This window comes from Lemur catta, chromosome 1, assembly GCF_020740605.2.
Source record: "Lemur catta isolate mLemCat1 chromosome 1, mLemCat1.pri, whole genome shotgun sequence".
NCBI classification, from domain to species: Eukaryota; Metazoa; Chordata; class Mammalia; order Primates; family Lemuridae; genus Lemur; species Lemur catta.
In genome coordinates this window covers 623955-647021 of record NC_059128.1, presented here as the reverse complement: position 1 = coordinate 647021, position 23067 = coordinate 623955, and the positions used below count along the sequence as shown (strand labels likewise).

The following is a 23067-nucleotide window of genomic DNA, read 5'->3' as shown; positions in this document are numbered from 1 at the left end:
CCCAAAGATAAGGGGGACTTCATAGGTCATGATATTTTATAGATGAAATTGTACAAACAGAAGCATAGAGGAGTTATGCAATGTGCTCAAGGCGAAGCACATATCTGGTGAGAGGCACCTGCAGTATCTGGCCTGAGCTCCCCAACACTGCATCCTACTGCTGCCCTGAACCAGCTCCAGGATCAATGTGAACATGCCTCATAGGTTTTGCAAAATCCCCTTTCTGTAATGAGAACATGATGGCAGTTTGCTATATTCTAACGTTACAACTTCAAGGCTGTATCAAACTTTGGGCCACCTAAATCCACACTGCCCTTGACACTGTTGTGCATTAACTTTGACATGAGCCTCACTCAGCTGAGGGGATTCAGGTTTTCACAAACTGTCTAATACAACTGTGGTTTCCTCTGTGTTGGGCCCAGGGCACATGAGTGGGGCCTAGAAGGATCCACTGCAGTTTGTCCTTACATTTCCCTCTTGCCAGGCAGGTCCACACAGGCCCAGGTTCAGTCCATGGGGCTGCCACGTGCCTGGGACAGTAACCAGCCCTGATCTCTGTGGAAGTCACACTGTGAGTGTGAGTGGTCAGGCTCCACTCTCCCCTGCTGCAGGTGGCCCTGTGGTCATACTTGACATTCACTAGTGTCCCCTCCCACCTGAACTATGGATCCTTCTAACACACAGCAGCATTTTGCAGTGAGGGTTGCTGTGTCTTGTTCCCTGATGTAGTGACTCAGGCCTGAGCACTGCAGAGCCATTGTCCTTGGTCCCTTGGCCACCCGCAGCCATGTGGTTGATGCAATTGACCTTCCCAGTGTGGAATGCAGTGGAGAAACCACAGAAACTGCCTCAGCCCAAGGGACTGCCCCTGCCTCCATGGGAACACACAAGTTTAGCCTCCAAAGCAGAGTTAGTGTCTATCGGTGGGGAAGAGCCTTTCATTGTTGGCTGGTCCACAGTCATGAGGACCCCAATTGAGTGGCACCAGACAGTTCTCAGATTCAGGGGAGCACATTTTGTCCCCAGTAGTAATGATCCTACCTGGGAACCAGGATTTCTAACCAACCACAGTCTACCATTGTGGCGGTAAGAGGAAAGATTTCAGAGGTTGTTACCATGGATGTCACAGGGCTCCTTAACTGAGTGAAGGATTCACTTGATGGCAAATTCACTAAGACCTTTGACTCTGGAAGGTACAGAAACTCACTTTGACTGGATCCAGCACATGAGTATGTCTTTCCAAACACAAGGACTCACTCAGGACCACTAGCTCTGTGATTAGCATGCGTCCAATTCCTTTAGAGAAGGCTTTTCATAATGTTTTTAGTGCCAACTGCTGTTGCTGCAGCTTGAAATCATCTGGAGGTGGGAACCAATCACAATGTTTGGAAATTAAATGAAACAATTCCTATAGATATTTCTTTTTGGCAACCACTCTAGTACTCTTTAATAAGCTCTCAACAATTTCAGATACTCAGATAGTCTTACTCATTATTTTACTCTGAGCAGAATGTTAATCTTAACTCTTACTTATGTCCTGGAGATTTCCAACTTACCTCTCTCTGGGTAGATGTGTGTGCGACTTTTAGCATTCTCCAGGTCCTTGGTGACGAAATAAAGGAATGTTCTTTGCTCGATGCAAAGCCTTTGGCCTTCAAGACCCTATCTGAAAATCCTGCTGACTACGCCAGTTTGTGGGGCGTTAGCTACACTCCCAGCAAAAGTTGGGGTCCCTGAGACAGGGTAATCACAAAGGATGAAAAAATAGTAGGAATCAGAAATAAAAATAGGACACAGAGCCAAAGATATAGTTTATAAAGTAAAGATTTATGAAGATAGGCAAAGGAGGGTGCCCGGAAGATTACGTGCCCTCCCGCCAGACATGCAACCAAGACTGAAGTTTTACACAGATATTTATAATGTACAGAGTTTTGACATAGTAACAGGTAGTTTGGCTTAGGGTCAAAGTCTTCTAAAAGGCTTCTATAGATCTTTTAACTAACTCTGTTTAGGTGAACAATGGGTTATAAAATCTTCTTAGGGCAAACTTGTAAGTTTTATGATAAGGCTATTACTTCAGAAAAACAGAGACATCTTGGCTCTGGTTATTGTGTAAGAGAGATTTTTGAAGTCAAGCATGAGCTGTCCCTTATGCTATTTACTTTACCTGCATGGTTCAGTCTGGGTCCTGTTAGGGCAGCATATCTTATTGATCAGCTTTTATCTCTGATCAGCTGTCATCTCCTGGGGCCTGTCTTTGTTGATCAGCTCCGCTTCCTGTGGCTCCATGCAAGACCTGCTTTGTCTTTCAAAGCAGGTGAGAACCACAGGCTTGAGACTGCAGGGTCACCTTGGAATGCAGCTGCTACTGACCATTGAGACTCCCTCCTGAGGCCAGGCAGCTTTTGATATGCGAACTAATATGTTTACATTTTCCTTTAGGGCAAAGCCTTGCGACACTCCTGAAATCATTTCTGTTATTAAAAATATAGGGGGCATTTCTATAAATCAATATTTCTTACGCTGAACAACTAATGGCCAATAAATATTTGAAAAAATTCACAATGTCCCTAATCATCAGGGAAATGCAAATCAAAACCACAATGAGATATCACCTAACTCCAATGGCTTTTACCAAGAAGTCTCAAACCATGATATGCTGGCATGAATGTGGAGAGAAAGGTACACTCACACGCTGTTGGTGTGACTGCAAATTAATGCAACCTCTATGGAATAGGAATCACATTTCAATAATAAAGCTGGAGGTTGATAACCAGTAATTCATATTACTAATGTAAACTTTTCGTTAGAATATAGTCCTCAGCCTGGTGTAAAACTGGCTTTCATGACAGAAGTCATTGCACTTTTTAGAGCTTGTGGATTAGCCAAAACTGGGATAAAATTCATACGTTTTTGCAGTAGTGCATGAAATTGGGATGCTTTGCAAAGAAAAGTGTTTCTCACAACTTCTGGAGACCCTATCAAAATGAACAACAAGCTATGGGACAATTTAGATAAAGTTCTAAGCCCTAGAGATCTCACAAATGTAACTTTGGAAATCATGCAAAAAAAAATAATAGCATGGGAGTTAAACAAGTCTCATAGAATATCATTACACAGAAAAAGCAGCCTTGAGCTCGTTTATAAACGCACCTAAGCTTGTAAGGCATTACCACTACTTATAAAACACACCATCCATTCATTAAAAGTCTTCTGAAAATGTTGATCAAATTGACATTATTAAGTTCAAAATGTCACAATGTTAAGAGTTTCCTGAACTCCCTTGGCCAATGGTTCTACCATGAGCACTGTGGCATTAGGGTCCCCTCCCTGGAGGACACATCAGTTACTACCCGATGGCTTGGTAGCTGCACAGTTCAAACACTTAGATTATACCGTGAGTACGAGCATTCTCCCTACTGCATGGAAGAGTTAAAAATTCTTGAAAGTAATTCATGTGTTATAGCCACTCCTGTCACTCACAGCTTCAGCTGCCTTTTACTGCATCTTTGTAAAAGTCCTCATGAAGTTCAACCAGGACAATGTGGGTACTGGAAGAGATATTGGAGCAATGCACTTGGGCCATATTGGAACTAATATTAGTAAGGACTTTTAAGAAAATACAGCAGTGAAATTACAGGGAGGCAATTCTTGGGTTCATATTTCACAACTACAGCATCAAATCAGAGCTCTGAGCACTTGCTGGCTACTGCAGTGGAGGATGCCAAAGTGAGCATTTTTATAGAACCAGTGAAGCTTCTGGTATTTTGAAGTTCACGGGCGACCCACGACCTTCAGGATAAGCTGATGATCTTGGAGAGTGAAAACCTTCCACTCATGACATGCGACCGAGGAGTTAGGTCTTCCTTCTCTTGCTTAGGACACTGACTCCCTCTGGCCCTGACGACACTTTATGCTGCTTGCCGGCTAGAAGGAACGTTCAGTTCTGTGTGCTGTGTTCCATGTGCTGTCCAAGACAAAATATTTTATGTATTTGTGGATTTATTCAGAAGTGTTGACAATTAATGTCAATTTGGGGACAGGAGAAAGTGATTGGAACCAAACCTCTGCCTTTTGAGCAGGTGACAATATTTTCTCTCATTACCACAAACATGTCTAACTCAGAGACTGCAGAGGGAAGCACAGAATCGTGAATTCAGAGAAATTCCCCAGAGGAAACCGATTTATGGAGAGGAAGCCACGACCCCGAGAGGAAACCAGCCCTCACCCTCCACCTGCACCTGCCCTGGGCTGACTCTGCTCCCGTGTCTTGGGCGCCCCCTGGCGGCCCCGCGCTGCCCCGCAGGAGGTTTGTGTCTGGGCTCACACTGATGTCCCCTCACTGTGTCTCTGGCACAGTAGTACAGGGCCGTGTCCTCGGCTCTCAGACTGTTCATTTGCAGAGAGACAGTGCTTTTGGAATCATCCCTTGAGATGGTGAATCTGCCTTTCACAGATGCAGCATATTCTGTCGTGTAACTATTAGCTTTGTTTCTAACAAGAGCAACCCACTCCAGCCCCTTCCCTGGAGCCTGGCGGACCCAGCTCATGTAGTAGTCACTGAAGGTGAATCCGGAGACTGCACAGGAGAGTCGCAGGGACCCCCCAGGCTGGACCAAGCCTCCCCCAGACTCCACCAGCTGCACCTCACACTGGACACCTGCAAACACAGACACATCCTGGTCACAAACTGCCACACGCACCCCTGTTTCTCTCCCTCACATCCCCTCCCACACCCAGTATCTCTAGTTCTCCATGAATTACCTTGTAGCAGAGCAACAAGGAAAACTCAGCACAGCCCAGACTCCATGGTGAGTGTCTGTGTTCAGTGCTGATCACCGAATGGGGACACCTGGGAATGCCGGGGCTGGGGCTCCTGTCCCAGAGCTGCAGGGTGAGGGCTGGGCTGGTTTTCATCAGCAGAGGGAGGGCCCTATTTGCATGTCCCCTGCTATATAGCAAGCCCTGGGTAGCCAGCTGAGGGAGGGCAAGACCAGAAAAAAACTGGGTGACTGTACTGTGATTAATAGCTCATGTTCACTTATTTAACTTATAGACACATAGAAACCATGTGCTGTAGGTGTGAAGTTTCCATGTATTTTACAGAGGTAAAAGTAAGCCTAGACACATATGGAAGTTGTGTGATATGTCCAGAAACACATATGTGGGAATCTCAGTGTCTGGGCCATGATCCCGTCCTTGGAACCCACTGGAGACCAAACCTGGACATGCCTAGGGTGGATTCTAGAGCGCTGATTCTGTAATAATAACATAAAGCCAATATCTTGTCTCTGTGCTTTTTTTTTCTTAAAAATATATAGAAAACCTGGCACACAGGATTAATGCTGATAACTGACCCTAAAATTTCCCTTATTGTCTATTTGCTCCTTCTCTACCAAATCATCTATTAATTGTTCGTGTTAACTTTAATGAGGAATAGTTCATACACAGTGGCCCAACACAGTTCAAGTGTACAAGTGAAACATGCTGACAGCACCGTCACCCTGGCTGCCATATGGAGGAAATCGATTTCCCTCAATGTTTCCACTTCTCCTTCTAAAATTCCTCCTTCTTTCTCCTTTCCTCTCCCTCCCTTTAGCCAGGCACCTGCTAACATAGTTTATGTTACTTCCGTTTTCACTCTCTCGAATTTGTAACAGTGGAATCACATAGCAGGTGCTTTTTGCCTATTTTACTCACAGCACAGACTGTGGACCCAGCCACGCTGCAGTGTGCCTGACACAGCCATTGCTGTCAATGATGCAGTGTCCTAATGCATCATTTGCAAAATACACTTGCGTATTAACCTACTGGTTAACGTTGGCATTGTTTCCAATTCCTTGCTATTGTGGATAAAGCTTCTCTTTATGTGGGAAAAGGAGGCAGCTGAGAAAACAGCTCTTCTTCTTTTTACATCAACAACAGTAACAGCAACATCATCATCATTCACGTCAACACACCTGCACGAGCCATACGTTAGCACATTTTATTTAATATTTCAGGTAATGGAAGTTATATGACCAAGAAGAAACTTGAAATCTGCAGAGAGACCAGGACTTGCAGGACTCGTATACCGCTGGTGGGACTGCAAATTAATGCAACCTCTGTGGAAAAGATTTTGGAGATACCTCAAAGAGCTGAAAATGGAAATACCATTAGATCCACCAATATCACTATTAGGCATCTGCCCAAAAGAGCAAAAGACATTCTATAATAAAGACATCTGCACCCGAATGTTTATGGCAGCACAATTCAGTGTTGTAAGGATGTGGAAACAGCCCAAGTGTCTCTCAATTCATGTGGGCATCATTCAACTTTGGTATATGTATACAGGGGAATATTACTCAATTATAGGAAACGACAGTGATCTAGCACCTCTTATATTTTCCTGGATTGAGCTTGAGCCCATTATCTGCAAGGAGGTATCACAAGTTCAAAGGAATAGCCTCCACATGTACTCGCCATGAAATTGGCACTAACTGATCAACACTATGGTGCTCACACGGTAGTAATATTTTCCAGGGATTAGGTGGTGAGGGGGGTAAACTCACAACTAATGGATGAGGTGAGCATTGTAGACGGGAAGGGCATGCCTCTAATCCTCGCTCGGGTGAGGCAAAGACATAAAATGTAACCAAAACATTGATACCATCATAGTATCCTGAAATAAAATTAAAAAAAAGAATAAGAACTGAAATATTCACACTATCCTGTGACTGAACATTGAAGGTGCCCAGAGGCCATGAGAGATCAGATGGAGCTTCCAGAGAGTTCTGTACATTTTCACAGCAAGGACCAGTTTGCATATGATCTGCGTATAGACACGGATGAAAAGACAAAGAATATAAAATGTGTGGCATGCCAGTATTCTCTCCCATTCCGTAGGCTGTCTGTTGACTCTCCTGATTGTGTCCGTGGCTGTGCAGAAGTTTATAATTTGATCAGGTCCCATTTACTGATTTTTGTTGTTGCTGTGATTGCCTTTGGGGTCTGGAGGATGGACAGGCTTGTAGCTCTGACATGGGTGGGGCAAAGGCAATATTTTATTGTAACCTCAACATTTGTAGCCCCATAGTATTCTGAAATAAAAAAGATTTATTAAAAAATAAATAAAAAATAAAAAAATTATACAATTTGCATAAAAGGAAATAAACCTGGGTGGGTTTTTTGTACTGCTAGATTTAAAAATTTTATTTTATTTTAATTGGCAAATAATGCATAAATGTTAGAAATAAAATGTGTTTTCATATATGTATACCTTGCATATTGATCAAATTAAGAAACCTCACATTTTCCTCATCCAAAATATTAATCATTTTTAGTTCTATTTTTTATTTCACTATATTATGGTGGTACAAACATTTTGGTTACATATATGCCTTTGCCTCACCTGAGCCAGGGCTCCAGGAGTGCCCTTTCCCCGCACAGTTTGGTCCCCATCCATTAGTTGTGAGTTCACCCCCCTGTGCACCCACCTGTTGGGCACCCACTGCCATGTGAACACCTTAATGTTGATCAGTTAGTACCAACTTGATGGTGACCACATGCCGTGCTTGTTTTTCCATTCTTGTGATACCTCGCTTAGCAGAATGGGCTCCAGCTCTATCCAGGTTAATACAAGAGGTGGTAGATCACCATTGTTTTTTGTGGCTGAGTAGAACTCCATGGGATACACATACCACATTTTATTAACCCACTCAGGTATTGCTGGGCACTTGGGTAAAATTTTATTTATTTTTCATTTACAAATAATAATTATATATATTGAAGGGATGCAACAGGATGTCAATACATGTATACATTTTGGAATGAAAAAATCAACATAATTAGCATGTCCATCATCTCCAATATTGGTTATTTCTTTGTAGTGAGAATGTTAAATTCCTAAGTTTCCGGTATATTCAAATATGCAATACATTACTATTAACTATACTTATACTGTGCAATAGAACAGAGAGCAGTCTGTGATTGATGTAATTAGAAATCCAAAATATACTAAAATAATATATGGTAAAACATAACAGGGTGTCGTCTGGTTTTGGTGCTTTTGAAAGAGGCTATAAGTATTTTACTCACGGCAGATATTCACCTACTGACAATATTGCATATCCTTAACACGGAAGCACAGATCACAATTGTATCTAGGAATCCCACAAAAAATTTTTGAAAAATATCCCTATACTGTTATGGGTTTTGCCATATATAATAGGTACAAGGAGGTACACCTCACCTTAAACACTGTAAGGATTTCCTTGCCTAAATCACCATGGTCATAGCCCACATTGTCCCAAAATATGCTACTGTGGGCTTGGATGCTCTGAGCCTCGGAGTAGCAAGATAAAATTAAATTATTTCATTATGACTTACTCTTAGTTATGACAAAGCAAGACCCCATGCATCATCTCCTTAAAATAGTAAATACAGGCTGATGTGAGTTAAAATAGACCCTGCAAAGAAGAGACCCATCATGCAAGAGCAGTTTAGAGCAAAGGTGATTATCCCAACTGTGTCTGCTGTAGCCGTCCCCATTTGCTGTGTTTGACTGGGAGAGAATGAAGGCATCTCACGGAGGGTGACTGCAAACGTCATCTTGTGGCTCTACACACCGTCACCACATGCATCTTACTGAAATCGCTGATTCCTGTCAATCAGCAACTGGTAAATCTGTTTTTATCTTATGGATTTCATTGCTATGCTCTGATAGGGACATATTTAAACAGGCTACCAGCTACAGTTTAGAAAATTTCTTGAAAAAAAGAATCCATAAACACCAGTAAATATAAAATAATCAGGAATTACTAGAAACATATACTACAGCCTTCAGAAAATAAACTAAGAAAATAAGCATGATGCTAACTCTAGATATGAATATTCAAAGCTGCAATACTGTGAAGAGAGGATCCTGCTCTGACCTGAGTTGCCCTGCACGGATCCCACTTTCCCACGACACACACGTGCAGCCACACCCATCCACGCCATCCGTTCCTGCCGTGCGTCAGCTGTGCTGCTTCCACACACGCATGATCTCATCCAACAGGTCGGGGGTGGTGGCTGCTCCATTGCGGCTCTCTGCTCCTCTGCTCCAAATGTCATGATGTCACATTCATAGAGCAACCTCTCTCAAGGCCTCAGGGGAGCCCCCCAGGCTGATTTCCCTGCTCCTCACTTTATTCCAGAATCGCTCAACATCAGGTCCTGTCATCTGATGCCATTTCTCTAGGACAGACCCTGGGGCCCCTGCCCGAGCCCTTGCAGACTCAGCCCACAGAGTCCCCGTGTCCTGTTCTCCCCAGGAGGACACCAGCCTTCTTTGCCATAATGTCCATGTTCCTCACCCTCATGTCGAGTGACCCTTCTCCTGTGGCCACCTCAGGGCCACCCACAGCATCCTGCACCATGATATGTGCTCACCAACTCCCGAGCTTGCAGCTCTCTTGGACTTTACATAAACCAAGTATGTTCTATGCTGTAGGAATTTTGATTTAAAAATAATATAAACAACGAAAATCAACAAAGTACCTCTAAAGGACAGTAGTCACAGCTGTCCTGCTGGTCCTGTGCCTTCCTCCACACTCCCTGATGTGCCGTGTGGTGTTAGCACCTTCCTGTCTGACCCTATAGCCATTTCATAGGCAGGGACTGTACAAGGTGGCAAAGCCTCTCACAGAGTTAACCGTTTCCTACTTACAGTGAGGACAAATCTGTGTCTAAAGGTAGACATGGTGATAACTCAAAAATGGAATTTCTTCATAAGATGGATGTTGTGCATAATTTTCCACAAGTATCTCCCATGATGAAGACTAATGTATGGAAGAAATCTTTTGTGAATCCCATGTGGTTTAGACACAAGTCCTTGTTCACTACATGACCCTGGTTCCCTCTTGATGACGGTGGGTGTGAGAGTAAAACCAGGGGACGAGTTTGCTCTCCACAGGAAGGAGGGGGACACAGGAGAGGGCAGTCAGGAGGAGCAGAGGGGGGAGGATGAGGAGGCTCCTGGACAAAGGACCATCTGGGGCAGGCACCTGACACAGGAGGGACTCGACTGCAGGGTGCTGTGTCATCATGCTGGGGTCACAAGGACACCACTCAGAAGGACCTGGATGCCACAGGTGTTGAAGGTGACTCTGTGAGAGTCTCAGTGGACACATCCCACTCTGACCAATCACTCTCATTCTCTCAGCTACTAATGGCCACTTGCATTTCCAACGTGAGTCCAGGCCCAGGTGACAGCAGGAGGGTCCCAGCAGTGGTGGGTGACACAGTCCCATCAATCTTTCCCAGGTCCCACAGGAGCCACAGCCTGGGCCACACCTGAGCTCCAAGTAGAGGGTCTGAGCCCCGGGATTTAGACACAGAGACCACACCCTCCATTTTCTAGGGGAAGAAGGAGAAGAGGAAGATGTGAAAATAGAAGCTAGAGAGAAGTAAAATAGACTTGCAGAAACAGATACAACTGGATCATTTCTGCACCAGGAATGTACTACTTGTAAGGAGGAGAGAACAAGTTGAAAACAGTAGGTTTTATGAGACACTGACCCTGCCCAGGTCCCTGCATGTCCCAATCTGAATCCCAAAGACTGTCCCACTCAGGGAGTCCCACTGAGGTCTGTGCTGAGTCTGGTTGGAAAATGCGCAGCAGGTTCCCCTGGGCTCCCTCAGGACTCTGACCCCTGTGACAACCGCAGGGTGACTTCTACCCACGTGAGTGACATTCTGCCTTGTGTGCAGGTGAGAACGTGTTCATTTACTACAGCAAGACGCTTCTAATTCACACACTACAGGGACGAGCACAGAGCCAGAAAAGAATATAGGTCTCAGGTTGAAATTTCTAGAGAAGAGGCCACAAACTCTGACAGGAAACAATTGTTGTCCCCTGGGCTGACTCTGCTCCTGTGTCTTGGGCGCCCCCTGGCGGCCCCGCGCGTCCCCGCAGGAGGTTTGTGTCTGGGCTCACACTGATGTCCCCTCACTGTGTCTCTCCCACAGTAGTACAGGGCCGTGTCCTCGGCTCTCAGACTGTTCATTTGCAGAGACAGCGTGTTCTTGCCGTTGTCTCTGGAGATGGTGAATCGGCCCTTCACGGCGTCTGCGTAGCTTGTGCTACCACCGTTACCATTAATGTATGAGACCCACTCCAGCCCCTTCCCTGGAGCCTGGCGGACCCAGTGCATCCCATAGCTGCTGAAGGTGAATCCGGAGGCTGCACAGGAGAGTCTCAGGGACCCCCCATGCTGGACCAAGCCTCCCCCAGACTCCACCAGCTGCACCTCACAGTGGACACCTGCAAACACAGACACATCCTGGTCAGAAACTGCCAGACACACCCCTGTTTCTGTCACTCACATCCACTCCCACAACCAATGTCTCTAGTTCTCCATAAATTACCTTGTAGCAGAGCAACAAGGAAAAGCCAGCGCAGCCCAGACTCCATGGTGAGTGTCTGTGTTCAGTGCTGATCACCGAATGGGGACACCTGGGAATGCCGGGGCTGGGGCTCCTGTCCCAGAGCTGCAGGGTGAGGGCTGGGCCGGTTTTCATCAGCAGAGGGAGGACCCTATTTGCATGTCCGCTGCTATATAGCAAGCTCTGGGTGGTGACACCTGAGGGAGTGCAGGGCCCAAAGGTAAGGTGACAATCAATCCTGGGGGACTTCATAGGTCATGGTATTTTATAGATGAAACCGTACAAACAGAAACATAGAGGACTTATGCAATGTGCCCAAGGGGAAGCACATATCTCGTGAGAGGCACCTGCAGTATCTGCCTTAGCTCCCCAACACTACATCCTACTGCTGCCCTGAACCAACTCCAGGATCAATGTGAACATGCCTCATAGGTTTTGCAAAATCCCCTTTCTGTAATGAGAACATGATGGCAGTTTGCTACATTCTAATGTTACAACTTCAAGGCTGTATCAAACTTTGGGCCACCTAAATCCACACTGCCCTTGACACTGTTGTGCATTAACTTTGACATGAGCCTCACTCAGCTGAGGGGATTCAGGTTTTCACAAACTGTCTAATACAACTGTGGTTTCCTCTGTGTTGGGCCCAGGGCACATGAGTGGGGCCTAGAAGGATCCACTGCAGTTTGTCCTTACATTTCCCTCTTGCCAGGCAGGTCCACACAGGCCCAGGTTCAGTCTATGGGGCTGCCACGTGCCTGGGACAGTAACCAGCCCTGATCTCTGTGGAAGTCACACTGTGAGTGTGAGTGGTCAGGCTCCACTCTCCCCTGCTGCAGGTGGCCCTGTGGTCATACTTGACATCCACTAGTGTCCCCTCCCACCTGAACTATGGATCCTTCTAACACACAGCAGCATTTTGCAGTGAGGGTTGCTGTGTCTTGTTCCCTGATGTAGTGACTCAGGCCTGAGCACTGCAGAGCCATTGTCCTCGGTCCCTTGGCCACCCGCAGCCATGTGGTTGATGCAATTGAGCTTCCCAGTGTGGAATGCAGTGGAGAAACCACAGAAACTGCCTCAGCCCAAGGGACTGCCCCTGCCTCCATGGGAACACACAAGCTTAGCCTCCAAACAGAGTTAGTGTCTATCGGTGGGAAAGGGCCTTTCATTGTTGGCTGGTCCACAGTCATGAGGACCCCAATTGAGTGGCACCAGACCAGGTCTCAGATTCAGGGGAGCACATTGTGTCCCCAGTAGGAATGATCCTACCTGGGAACAACGATTTCTAACCAACCACATCTACTATTGTTGCAGTAAGAGAAAAGATTTCAGAGATTGTTACCATGGTTGTCACAGGGCTCCTTAACTGAGTGAAGGATTCACTTGATGGCAAATTCACTAAGACCTTTGACTCTGGAAGGTACAGAAACTCTGACTGGATCCAGCACATGTGTGTGTCTTTCCAAACACAAGGACTCACGCAGGACCACTAGCTCTGTGATTACCATGCGTCCAATTCCTTTAGAGAAGGCTTTTCATAATGTTTTTAGTGCTGCAGCTTGAAATCATCTGGAGGTGGGAACCGATCACAATGTTTGGAAATTAAATGAAACAATTCCTGTAGATTTTTCTTTTTGGCAACTACTCTAGTACTCTTTAATAATCTCTGAACAATTTCAGATACTCGGAAGAGATAGTCTTCCTCATTATTTTACTCTGAGCAGAATGTTAATCTTAACTCTTACTTATGTCCTGGAGATTTCCAACTTACCTCTCTCTGGGTAGATGCGTGTGCGACTTTTAGCCTTTTCCTGGTCCTTGGTGATGAAATACAGGAATGTTCTTTGCTCGATGCAAAGCCTTTGGCCTTCAAGACCCTATCTGAACATCCTGCTGACTACGCCAGTTTGTGGGGCGTTAGCTACACTCCCAGCAAAAGTTGGGGTCCCTCAGACAGGGGTCGTCACAAAGGATGAAAAAATAGTAGGAATCAGAAATAAAAATAAGACACAGAGCCAAAGATATAGTTTATAAAGTAAAGATTTATGAAGATAGGCAAAGGAGGGTGCCCAGAAGATTACCTGCCCTCCCAGCAGACATGCAACCAAGACTGAAGTTTTACACAGATATTTATAACGTACAGAGTTTTGGTTGCCAGGGGTAGCAGGGTTGACATAGTAACAGGTAGTTTGGCTTAGGGTCAAAGTCTTCTAAAAGGCTTCTATAGATCTTTTAACTAACTCTGTTTAGGTGAACAATGGGTTATAAAATCTTCTTAGGGCAAACCTCTAAGTTTTATGATAAGGCTATTACTTCAGGAAAAACAGAGACATCTTGGCTCTGGTTATTGTGTAAGAGAGATTTTCGAAGTCAAGCATGAGCTGTCCCTTATGCTATTTACTTTACCTGCATGGTTCAGTCTGGGCCCTGTTAGGGCAGCATACCTTATTGATCAGCTTTTATCTCTGATCAGCTGTCATCTCCTGGGGCCTGTCTTTGTTGATCAGCTCCGCTTCCTGTGGCTCCATGCAAGACCTGCTTTGTCTTTCAAAGCAGGTGAGAACCACAGGCTTGAGACTGCAGGGTCACCTTGGAATGCAGCTGCTACTGACCATTGAGACTCCCTCCTGAGGCCAGGCAGCTTTTGATATGCGAACTAATATGTTTACATTTTCCTTTAGGGCAAAGCCTTGCAACACTCCTGAAATCGTTTCTGTTATTAAAAATATAGGGGGTGTTTCTATAAATCAATATTTCTTACGCTCAACAACTAATGGCCCATAAATATTTGAAAAAATTCACAATGTCCCTAATCATCAGGGAAATGCAAATCAAAACCACAATGAGATATCACCTAACTCCAATGGCTTTTACCAAGAAATCGCAAACCATTATATGCTGGGATGAATGTGGCGAGAAAGGTACACTCACACGCTGTTGGTGTGACTGCAAATTAATGCAACCTCTATGGAATATGAATCACATGTCAATAATAAAGCTGGAGGTTGATAACCAGTAATTCATATTACTAATGTAAACTTTTCATTAGAATATAGTCCTCAGCCTGGTGTAAAACTGGCTTTCATGACAGAAGTCATTGCACTTTTTAGAGCTTGTGGATTAGCCAAAACTGGGATAAAATTCATATGTTTTTGCAGTAGTGCATGAAATTGGGATACTTTGCAAAGAAAAGTGTTTCTCACAACTTCTGGAGACCCTATCAAAATGAACAACAAGCTATGGGACTTTAGATAAAGTTCTAAGCCCTAGAGATCTGACAAATGTAACTCTGGAAATCATGCAAAAAAAAATAATAGCATGGGAGTTAAACAAGTCTCGTAGAATATCATTACACAGAAAAAGCAGCCTTGAGCTCATTTATAAACGCACCAAAGCTTGTAAGGCATTACCACTACTTATAAAACACACCATCCATTCATTAAAAGTCTTCTGAAAATGTTGATCAAATTGACATTATTAAGTTCAAAATGACACAATGTTAAGTTTCCTGAACTCCCTTGGCGAATGGTTCTACCATTAGCACTGTGGCATTAGGGTCCCCTCCATGGAGGACACATCAGTTACTACCCAATGGCTTGGTAGCTGCACAGATCAAAAGCTTAGATTATACCATGAGTACTAGCATTCTCCCTACTGCATGGAAGAGTTAAAACTTCTTGAAAGTAATTCATGTGTTATAGCCACTCCTGTCACTCACAGCTTCAGGCTGCCTTTTACTGCATCTTTGTAAAAGTCCTCATGCAGTTCAACCAGGACAATGTGGGTACTGGAAGAGATATCAGAGCAATGCACTTGGGCCATATTGGAACGAATATTAGTAAGGGCTTTTAAGAAAATACAGCAGTGAATTTACAGGGAGGCAATTCTTGGGTTCATATTTCACAACTACAGCATCAATTCAGAGCTCTGAGCACTTGCTGGCTACTGCAGTGGAGGATGCCAAAGTGAGAATTTTTATAGAACCAGTGAAGCTGCTGGTATTTTGACCCACGACCTTCAGGATAAGCTGATGATCTTGGAGAGTGAAAACCTTCCACTCATGACATGTGACTGAGGAGTTAGGTCTTCCTTCTCTTGCTTAGGACGCTGACTCCCTCTGCCCCTGACGACACTTTATGCTGCTTGCTGGCTAGAAGGAACGTTCAGTTCTGTGTGCTGTGCCCCATTGTGCTGTCCAAGACAAAATATTTTATGTATTTGTGGATCTATTCAGAATTGTTGACAATTAATGTCAATTTGGGGACAGGAGAAAGTGACTTGAACCCAACCTCTGCCTTTTGAGAAGGTGACAATATTTTCTCTCATTACCACAAACATATCTAACTCAGAGACTGCAGAGGGAAGCACAGAATCGTGAATTCAGAGAAGTTCCCCAGAGGAAACCGTTTTATGGAGAGGAAGCCACGACCCCGAGAGGAAACCAGCCCTCACCCTCCACCTGCACCTGCCCTGGGCTGACTATGCTCCTTGTGTCCCACGTGCTCCCTGGAGCCCCCAAGCGCCCTTGCATGAGGTTTTTGTCTGGGCTCACACTGATGTCCCCTCACTGTGTCTCTTGCACAGTAGTACAGGGCCATGTCCTCGGCTCTCAGACTGTTCATTTGCAGAGACACCGTGTTCTTGGCGTTGTCTCTGGAGATGGTGAATCGGCCCTTCACGGCGTCTGCGTAGTATTTGTAACTATCACTATAAATGCCTGAGACCCACTCCAGCCCCTTCCCTGGAGCCTGGCGGACCCAGTATATCCAGTAGTCACTGAAGGAGAATCCGGAGGCTACACAGGAGAGTCTCAGGGACCCTCCAGGCTGGACCAAGCCTCCCCCAGACTCCACCAGCTGCACCTCACACTGGACACCTGCAAACACAGACACATCCTGGTCACAAACTGCCACACACACCCCTGTTTCTCTCACTCACATCCACTCCCACACCCAATATCTCTAGTTCTCCATGAATTAACCTTGTAACAGAGCAACAAGGAAAAGCCAGCGCAGCCCAGACTCCATGGTGAGTGTCTGTGTTCAGTGCTGAGCACCGAATGGGGACACTTGGGAATGCCGGGGCTGGGGCTCCTGTCCCAGAGCTGCAGGGTGAGGGCTGGGCTGGTTTTCATCAGCAGAGGAAGGGCCCTATTTGCATGTCCCCTGCTATATAGCAAGCCCTACATGGCACAGCTGAGGGAGGGCAGGGCCAAGAGAAAATCTGTGTGACTGTATTGTGATAAATAATTAACTCCTCTTCACTTATCTAATTTATAAACACCCACAAACGACATGCTGTAGGTGTCAGTGTTTCATGTATTTTTTTACAGATGTAAATGTCACCGTAGATGCATATAAATGTTGTGTGGTATGTCCAGGAACAGATATCCTGGAAGATTTAGGCTCAGTGTCTCGGCCTATAATCCCACCCCTGGAATCCACTGGGACATGCATAGGATGGTTTCTGGAACCTCGATTCTGTAATAAAATTATAAAGCAAATTTTTTCCTTCCTGTTTTTACTTATGTAATATGTTAAATATTTGGAACACACAGGGTCAATGCAGAATCACTTTCAAATATGTAATGTTTCACTTGTTTTTACCTATTTGTCCATCACTCCTTCCCTAACAAATAGTCTATTTAATTGTTCATATTTAATGATGTATAATTGTTGTACAGTTTCCTTAACGTATTTTAACTATACTAATTAAACGTATTGACATCACCATCATCCTGTCTGCAATATTGAGGAAATCAATTTATCTCACTGTTTACACTCATCCTTCTAAAATTCCTCCTTCTTTCCTCTTCCCTCTCCCTCCTTTTACCCAGACAGATGCTAATATAGTTTACATTACTTCAGTTTTCACTCTCTAGAATTTATAATAGGGGAATCACGTAGCAGGTGAGTTTTTCTTATTTTACTCACAGCACAGACTGTGGACGCAGCCACGCTGCAGTGTGCATGAGTCATTGCTGTTAATGATGTAGCGTCCTAATGCATCATTTGTACAAAATGCTTATGTATTAAACTACTGGTTAATATTTTGATTGTTTCTAATTTCTTGACATTAACGATAAAGCTTATCCTTACCTGGGAGAAGCAGACAGCTGAGAAAAAGCTCTTCTTCTTACATCAGCCACAACAACAGCAGCATCATCGTCATCTATAAAGCATGACTGCAGAAGCTCTAGAGTAGCACATTTTATTTAACATTTCAAATAGCAGACGTTATCTGACCAAGAACAAACCTAATATCTGCGGAGAGACCAGGACTTGCCGGGAGAAACAGGGCCAGAGCATTAGCTTATTAGGCACAGCCCACCAGGCGGCATGTGGGCTGGGACAAGACTCCACTGGACGTAGGCTCTGGATCGCTGGAAGCTGGACTTGCTAAAGGGATTGCAGTTTAAATTTTCCAGGGGCCAAACAAACCCCCAGCACATACAGAATCATCTCTGCAGAGAAGTGTTTGCTCCTGAGTGAGCAACACAGCATACGACACAGAAAACCCTTCATGGCACAAGGGTGTGGATTGTGGGAGGCTGATTGCATACTCCAAATATTGTACTGAACGTTTATGGAGAGCAGAAAAGTGAAAAAAATTAAGGCTTAAATTTGCACTGACTTCAGGCCGCGAGTCATCCCATTTCAGGTGCACGAGACCAAGGCATTACAAGGAGAAAACCTTGGACTTCTGAGGGAGAAGAGTGTCGGGCAGAGACAGGAAACTCCGGTGTCTGAAAGGAAACCTTAGTTTCCCTCCGCACCTGCTCCTCAGCTGGGAAATGAGCCCCTCTGGGGTCCCCAGCTGGGGGAGGAGCCGTCTGCCCCTGATGTCCCTCCGGCTCCGGGTCCTGCCTGCCGGCTGCTGCGTGCTGTGCTGCATCGTGTCGTCCAGGAGAAAGTCTCTGATCCGTTTACAGACTTATTCCAAAGTGCTGGTCGTTAATGTGCATTTGGGGACAGGAGAAAGTGCCTGGAAGCCACTGTCTGCCTTTTGAACAGGTGAGAGTATTTTCTCTCGTGACCGCAAACGTATCTGAGACTGCACGGGAAGCTCAGGGTAGGGAAGTCGGCGAAGCCCCCAGAGGAGACGGGTCTATGGAGAGGAAGCCACGACCCCGACGGGAACCCGGCCCTTCCCCTCCCCCCGCCCCTCCCAGGCCAGCTCTGGGCTCGGGGGTCCCGCGCGACCCCTTGCGGCCACGAGCGCCCCTGCAGGGAGGTCTGTGTCTGGGCCCGCACTGATGTCCCCTCACTGTGTGTCCCACGGTGAATCCGGCCCTGTCCTTCGTGGGCACAGAGCTCAGCTGCAGGGACAGCTGGTTCTTGGACAGTGATCAGGACGTGGCAGCTCAGCTCTTGCGGGACACGGTGTAACTTGCGCTCCCTGCGGAGCGTGTGTTCCTGACGCGGTCCCGTCCTGGTTCCCAGGGCTGGCAGACGCAGCTCTAGCGGTACCCACAGCGTGGGATGGACAGTGCAGAGGTGACCCAGGGGAGGGACAGTGTCTGAGATGGCGTCACCAGCCCTGAGCCCGACTCCTGCGGCCGCACCTTGGAAGTGACACCTTAGGACACGAAACCTGGGTTTCCGCCAGCCACGTGCAGCAGAGGCCTCGCACTGGGTGCACGTCCGACCTCCCAGACGCCTCATGCAGCTGGCAGCAGCCAAGCAGGGGACGCAGCAGTCCCGTTTTCTTCCCGACCACAGCGCCGCCTTCCCCAGACCCCCGGCCCTGTCTAAGCAGGGCGCTGTGACCGTACCCAGCCCATTAGTAGATCTACTCTGTCCTAGAGACTGAGGAGAAACCTTCACCTGGGAAAGCCTCGTGCTCGCACAGGGAAGGGACTGAGATCTGGCTCGTGTTGGTCCTTCCTGCTGTCTTCCCTGAACCTCCCATGTACTGTGGTTCCCGTCTCCCCTGAGGGACTGGTACGTTACCGCTGTTAGGTGAGAGGCTGACCTTGCCTTCCCTCCATCCAAAAGGAGGTCATTGCAGGGAATGTTGCGTGGCGACGAGGCCACCTGGGCTGAGTGGCGTCTGCTTCCAACCCACACGTGAAACCTCCTTCTCTTATGTAGATCCGGACACAGCCAGGTCCCTCCCCACAGAGTCTCCAGGAATTTCCCCAGGCCTTTTTCCTCCTCCACACCCACTGTGCCTGCATGCCCTGGAAACACCACAGGCCTACATGTCTCTCAACAGATGGGTCGATACAGAAAGTGTGGTCTACCACAGTTCCTGTCCATCGTGTGGATTAGAAGCCTTAATCGACAGAGAAGTGCAGCACATTGGAAGCTAAGAAGAGTGCAAAAAAAAAAAAATGGTAGCATGAGACCTAAACAAGTGTTGTAGAATACATGACACAGAAAAAGTAGCTAGAGCTCGTTTATAAAGGCACCTAAGATTGTAAGGCATTTCCACTACTCATAAAACACACCATCCATTCATTAAAAGTCTTCTGAAAATGTTGATCAAATTCACATTATTAAGTTCACAATGTCATAATTATAAGAGATTCTTGAACTCCCTTGGCCAGTGGTTCTACCAGTAGCATTGTGACATTACGGACCCTCCCTCAAGGACACATCAGTTACTACCCAATGGCTTGGTAGCTGGACAGATCAAACACTTTGATTTTACCACGGGTAGTAGCATTCTCCCTCCTGCAAAGACATCTGCACTCACATGTTTATAGCAGCACAATTCACAATTGCAAAGCTGTAGAAACAACCCAAGTGCCCATCAATACATGAGTGGATTAATAGAATGTGGTATATGTATACCATGGAGTTCTACTCAGCTATAAGAAGCAATGGTGATATAGCACCTGTTGTATTATCCTGGATTGAGCTGGAACCCATCCTACTAAGTGAAGTATCCCAAGAATGGAAAAATAGACACCACCTGTACTCACCATCAAACTGGTTTCACTGATCGTCACCTAAGAGCACATTTAGGAATAACATTAATCGGGTGTTGGGCAGATGTGGGTGGGGAGGGCATGGGTGTATACATATATGATGAGTGCAATATGCACTGTCTAGGGGATGGACACTCTTGAAGCTCTGATCCGGGGGGTAGGGGGACAAGAGCAATATACATATCCTAAACTTTTGTACCCCCGTAATATGCTGAAATAAAAAAAAAGAAACAATGTCATCTGCTTACCAGGTGGTGGTGAGTGTTAAAAATAAAGGCAGTTCAGCTGGGATTAAAAAAAAAAAAAAAAAAAAAAACCCTGGAAAGTAACTCATGTGTTATAGCCACTCCTCTGACCCACAGATTCAGGCTGTCTTTTACTACATCTTTTTAAAAGTTTCCCACGAAGTTCACCAGGACATTGTGTGTATTGGAAGAAACATCAGAGCACTGCAATTGGGCCATATTGGAACTAATATCATTAACGAGTTTTAAGAAAATAGAGGCCGGGTGCGGTGGCTCATGCCTGTAATCCTAGCACTCTGGGAAGCCGAGGTGGGAGGATCGCTTGAGGTCAGGAGTTTGAGACCAGCCTGAGCAAGAGCAAGACCCCGTCTCTACTAAAAATAGAAAGAAATGATTTGGACTAAAATTATATATATCGAAAAATATTAGCCGGGCATGGTGGCACATGCCTGTAGTCCCAGCTACTTGGGAAGCCGAGGCAGTAGGATCACTTACGCCCAGGAGTTTGAGGTTGCTGTGAGCTAGGCTGACGCCACAGCACTCCCTCTAGCCCGGGTAACAGAGCGAGACTCTGCCTCAAAAAAAAAAAAAAAAAAAAAATACAGTATTGAAATCACAGGGAGTCAATTTTTGGGTTCATATTTCACAACTACAGTATCCCTGCAGAACTCTGGGTACTTGCTGGCTATGGCAGTGGAGGATGCCAGAGGGAGCCTTTCTATAGAACCTGTGAACCTTCTGGTATTTTGAAGCCCACAGCACCACCTTTACCGTAAGCACATCATATTGGACAGTGAAAAGATTCCACCCAAGGAATGTGACCAAGACCCTCGTCTAACTCCTCCTACTCATCCTAATTATTATTAATATCATCTCTTACTAACAAAATATCTTCTATTTTTCTGCAAACATGGTTGTTGTCTACACACAATATCATTTAATCTTTTTTTAAAAATCTTTTTTAAACCTAGTTGTTGAGAGGAATAAAAAGTCAGATTCTCCTAGCTGGTGTCTGTCCCCCGCCATCTGAAGGCCCATCCTTCGTCTTCCCTGTTTGTCCCACTCATGGGAATCCCAGGGAGGAATCACAGGTGCTTTCTCACGAGATGGCTGTCACAGGCCCAGACCCCACCAGACCCTCCCTGCCCCCGAGGGAACTGTTGTGAAAACCTGAGCCCGTCTCCCTTCCTGTCCCATGAAGCCACTTGGGACTGTGTTGAGGGGCCCGCCCTGCTGTGCAGACACCTCAGTAGTGGGGAGACTAACCCTTCCCGTGTCCACTCAGTGTGTGTTTGTGTGTGTGTGTGTGTGTGTGTCTGTGCCTGCCTGTGTGTTCAGGTGTCTAACACCATCAGAGCCAACATCTGCACTGCATGTCGGTGGGTCCCTCTGCCCTTGAATCCTGTCAGATAGAATCCATGTTGGGAGCCTGGTGCTGGGACACGGAGCCCCACGGGGTCCTCCTGCTCTTGCTTAGGACGCTGACTCCGTCTGCCCCTGACGTCCCGTAGGCGCTTTATCCTGCTTGCCGGCTGGAAGGGACGTTTCCCTCTGTGTGCTCTGCTGCATTGTGCTGTCCAGGAAAGAATCTTTTACTGATTTTCGGACTTACTGAGAAGTGTTGAAAATTAATGTCCATTTGGGGAAAAGAGAAAGTCCCTGGAAGCCACTGTCTGCCTTTTGTGCAGGTGACAATATTTTCTCTCATTACCACAAACATATCTAACGCAGAGACTGCAGAGGGAAACACAAAATCGTGAATTCAGAGACGTTCCCCAGAGGAAACCGCTTTATGGAGAGGAAGCCACGACCCCGAGAGGAAACTAGCCCTCACCCTCCACCTGCACCTGCCCTGGGCTGACTCTGCTCCCGTGTCTTGGGCGCCCCCTGGCGGCCCCGCGCTGCCCCGCAGGAGGTTTGTGTCTGGGCTCACACTGATGTCCCCTCACTGTGTCTCTCGCACAGTAGTACAGGGCCGTGTCCTCGGCTCTCAGACTGTTCATTTGCAGAGACAGCGTGTTCTTGGCGTTGTCTCTGGAGATGGTGAATCGGCCCTTCACAGCGTCTGCGTAGCTTGTGCTACCACCGTTACCATTAATGTATGAGACCCACTCCAGCCCCTTCCCTGGAGCCTGGCGGATCCAATACATCCAGTAGCTGCTAAAGGTGAATCCGGAGGCTGCACAGGAGAGTCTCAGGGACCCCCCAGGCTGGACCAAGCCTCCCCCAGACTCCACCAGCTGCACCTCACACTGGACACCTGCAAACACAGACACATCCTGGTCAGAAACTGCCACACACACCCCTGTTTCTCTCGGTCACATCCCCTCTCATACCCAATATCTCTAGTTCTCCATGAATTACCTTGTAACAGAGCAACAAGGAAAACCCAGCTGAGCCCAGACTCCATGGTGAGTGTCTGTGTTCAGTCCTGATCACCGAACCGGGACACCTGGGAATGCCGGGGCTAGGGCTCCTGTC

The 23067-nt window shown here is 46.3% G+C and overlaps 1 protein-coding gene and 2 gene segments (V, D, J or C); all 3 read right to left on the bottom strand.

Annotated features, from left to right (window-relative positions):
- Positions 1–4337: 4337 nt before the first annotated feature.
- On the bottom strand, positions 4338–11449 carry LOC123643441 (immunoglobulin gamma-1 heavy chain-like; the record flags this gene model as incomplete). Its single annotated transcript, XM_045558989.1, has 4 exons — positions 11389–11449; positions 10977–11284; positions 10315–10377; positions 4338–4655 (listed from the first exon to the last, which is right to left on the bottom strand). Coding segments are annotated over exons 1-4 (735 nt in total), but the record flags the coding sequence as incomplete, so codon positions are not given.
- Positions 11450–15971: 4522 nt separating this feature from the next.
- On the bottom strand, positions 15972–16541 carry LOC123621902 (the record flags this gene model as incomplete). The annotated part of the segment is given in 2 exon segments: positions 15972–16282; positions 16388–16541. Coding segments are annotated over 2 exon segments (357 nt in total), but the record flags the coding sequence as incomplete, so codon positions are not given.
- Positions 16542–22502: 5961 nt separating this feature from the next.
- On the bottom strand, positions 22503–23067 carry LOC123621743 (the record flags this gene model as incomplete). The annotated part of the segment is given in 2 exon segments: positions 22503–22846; positions 22951–23067. Coding segments are annotated over 2 exon segments (390 nt in total), but the record flags the coding sequence as incomplete, so codon positions are not given.